Source organism: Budorcas taxicolor, chromosome 4 (genome assembly GCF_023091745.1).
Source record: "Budorcas taxicolor isolate Tak-1 chromosome 4, Takin1.1, whole genome shotgun sequence".
Taxonomy (NCBI): Eukaryota; Metazoa; Chordata; class Mammalia; order Artiodactyla; family Bovidae; genus Budorcas; species Budorcas taxicolor.
In genome coordinates this window covers 94,304,835-94,307,919 of record NC_068913.1, presented here as the reverse complement: position 1 = coordinate 94,307,919, position 3,085 = coordinate 94,304,835, and the positions used below count along the sequence as shown (strand labels likewise).

General features: G+C 52.5%; 1 protein-coding gene across 1 annotated transcript; it reads right to left on the bottom strand.

Moving 5' to 3' along the window:
- Window positions 1–497: 497 nt before the first annotated feature.
- Window positions 498–2,857, bottom strand: LEP (leptin). The gene is made up of 2 exons (XM_052638770.1): window positions 2,693–2,857; window positions 498–857 (listed from the first exon to the last, which is right to left on the bottom strand). Exons 1-2 carry the CDS (start codon window positions 2,834–2,836, stop codon window positions 498–500), a joined length of 504 nt encoding a protein of 167 aa, XP_052494730.1. The 5' UTR covers window positions 2,837–2,857.
- Window positions 2,858–3,085: the final 228 nt, after the last annotated feature.

Below are 3,085 nucleotides of genomic sequence, written 5' to 3'. Positions count from 1 at the left end.
CAGCTGACCCCAAAGAGCCTGGAAAAGCTGGTGTCTTGCTTCAAATCCATTCAGAATAAAATGCATAATTAATAAATAAATGCTTCCATCATGTGTTGTGTGGGAATATCCAGCTGTATGTGCCCGTAGCCTTCATGATGCTCCCTGGATTCTCAGAGGGAATCTTGCTTGATGGTCCAAAGGCTCTGAAATCATCCCAGGTCATGCTGAAGCATGCAGTGAGACGGAGCTGGAACAGGGAGGAAGACTGCTGTGAAAATCCCAGCTCCGGTCTACTGTTTGCTGGATGGGCCCCCCTTCCTGGTGGGCATGGAACCTGTATTTATATCTTTGGTTTCCTGCCTCACAGTTTTCTGCCTTCGGAAGAGCAGCTGAGAGGAGCAAGAGAGAAATGGCCTGCTGGCCTGCATAAAGGATGCCCACATAGGCTCTCTTCTGCAGACAGCCAGAAGCTCAGGTTTCTTCCCTGGACTTTGGGAAGAGAGGCCTTCAAGGCTTCAGCACCCAGGGCTGAGGTCCAGCTGCCGCAACATGTCCTGTAGAGACCCCTGTAGCCGGCTCAGGGCCACCACCTCGGTGGAGTAGAGGGAGGCTTCCAGGACGACGCCCAGGCTCTCCAAGCTCTCCAGGGCCCTGACCTGCGGCAAGGGGCAGCTCTTGGAGGCAGCCAGCAGGTGGAGAAGGTCCCGGAGGTTCTCCAGGTCATTAGATATTTGGATCACATTTCTGGAAGGCAGACTGGTGAGGATCTGTTGGTAGACTGCCAATGTCTGGTCCATCTTGGACAAACTCAGGAGAGGGTGGAGCCCAGGGATGAAGTCCAAACCAGTGACCCTCTGTTTGGAGGAGACGGACTGCTATGAAGGAGGAAGGGGACAGCAAGAGCTCAGTGGGAGAGAGGGCAGCTCCTCAGAGCTCCCCCAACTCCGCCTTTCCCTCGAGTGTAGAGGTGCTTCCTCCCCCCTGCTTCCACACCATCCTCCCTGGACCCTTACTTCTTGTGCCCATGTGGCTGCCATTCTTCCAAGCTGGTGTCCTGGGCTCCTATCTTTCTGCCCTTCCCAAACCACCCTGCCCTTTGCTTCCAGACCAGCCTTTGCAGGCTGTTCCCTTTTCCAAATGACTCTGCTATAGAACAAGCCATGACTCCCTATTTCCTGCTTGAGTTTCTTCCCAGGGATTGAGGTTTTCCATACATTCCCCATCCCCAGCTCTTCCACCCCAAGCAGACTCCTCCCTCACAGTCAGATTCTCCAGGAAGTCTCACTCCCTAAGGGATTCAGGCCATTACCCCAGCGATGCCCCAGCTCACTGCTCTCTGCTCAAGTAACCCTGGTTACCAGGAGAGGCTCTCCCTTCCCCCGCCACCCACAGCAATCAATCCCGGCACCACACAGGTTGGGGCTGCTGCTGCTGCTAAGTCGCTTCAGTCGTGTCTGACTCTGTGCGACCCCTCTGGGTCTACTGTGTACAGCTTGTTGAAAGACTGTTTTGAAAGCAAGGAATTTAAGGGCTTTTCTCTAGGAAATGCAGACGCTGTCTATTTCTGATCTGTCCCTGCTTCTGGCCACCTAACTGCTCCCTGGCTGCCCAAAGCCACTGTTAGAAATATAGAGTGGTCAGGAGATGTGGAAGTCTCCAGATTGCTCCATGCAGGTGAGCAAGTTGGCTTTTAAGGTGGGAGGCTATCAAAAGTTATGACTGAAAACCTTGAAAAGGGCATACACAGTTCTGGTTCTGCAAGGGTATGCAGGGAGGGTCACTTGCTTTATCTAATTTAGTCTCATGAAGACCTTATGAAGACTATTAAGACAGTCCTGTTGTCTAGATGACTATCTTAATAGTCTTCACAAGGTCTTACGGGTTTCCCTGGTGGCTCAGATGGTAAAGAACCCGCCTGCAATGCAGAAGACCTGGGTTCATTCCCTGGGTTGGGAAGATCTCGTTGGGAGAAGGAAATGACAAGCCACTCCAGTATTCTTGCCTGAAGAATTTCATGGACAGAGGAGCCTGGTAGACTACAGTTCATGGAATCTCAAAGAGTTGGACATGACAGCAACTAACACTTTCCCACTTTCATTTTCTAGATGAGGAAACTGGAGTTTAAAGACCTTGTGGAAGCTGACTGGCTTAAGACTTTACAGACAGAGAACAGAAGGGTGAGAAGTCACACTTCATCTCCCTCATTCTAAATACAGACGTCATCTGTGGTTGCAGGTCTGAGCTTGTGGACCTCAGAAAAAATGCCCCAAGAGACACTGATAACTGTTTGCAAAAACACAGAGGGTTGTATCTGAAGAGGGCTTGATGGGCAAGGCTGGCAGTGATGAGGAGAAGCTTCGCAGGGTTGGAGCTCAGCTACCAGCCGGGAAGAATGCCTAATGACTAAAACATTCTAGAAATGAGATGGAGGCCCAGAGGGAGCGCTGCTGGGGTTCTGGCCACCTGCCAAGGGGACACCGGGACCTTTGTGACTCCCTCTGGGCCTGGGCACTAGGATTCCGGTCTGAGAGGGAGGAGAGTGAGAAGGTGGGAGGCAAGGGAAGTGGATGAGGAGAGGAGCTGTCTGTACGCTAGTGGGGGCGTCCAGGCCGCTGGGGCCCTGTGCAAGGCTGCACAGCCTCCTCCGCCAACCTCTGGGGTCCCCCATGGGATGGCCACGGTTCTACCTCATCTTCCAGTCCTTCCCTACCGTGTGTGAGATGTCATTGATCCTGGTGACAATCGTCTTGATGAGGGTTTTGGTGTCATCCTGGACCTTGCGGATGGGCACAGCCTCCACGTAGGAGAGATAGGGCCAAAGCCACAGGAATCGGTACAGGGGTCCACAGCGCATTTTCCTTCCCGGGATGGGCTTCTGGGGCCTGAAAACAGAAGAAACCACACATGGCACATCGCCAGCTCTCCGAGAACACCCATGTGCTCCATTACCACCCACATCCACGTCTTTGGATGCGGATAACAATGAGATTTGCTGTCTGCCGTGGCTATCATCTCCTCAAAGATAATTCACTGTCTAGAGATAACAGTAATGAAATGCATTCCCCTGGAGAGAGGTGCGGTGGAATCAAGAAAACCACAGTGA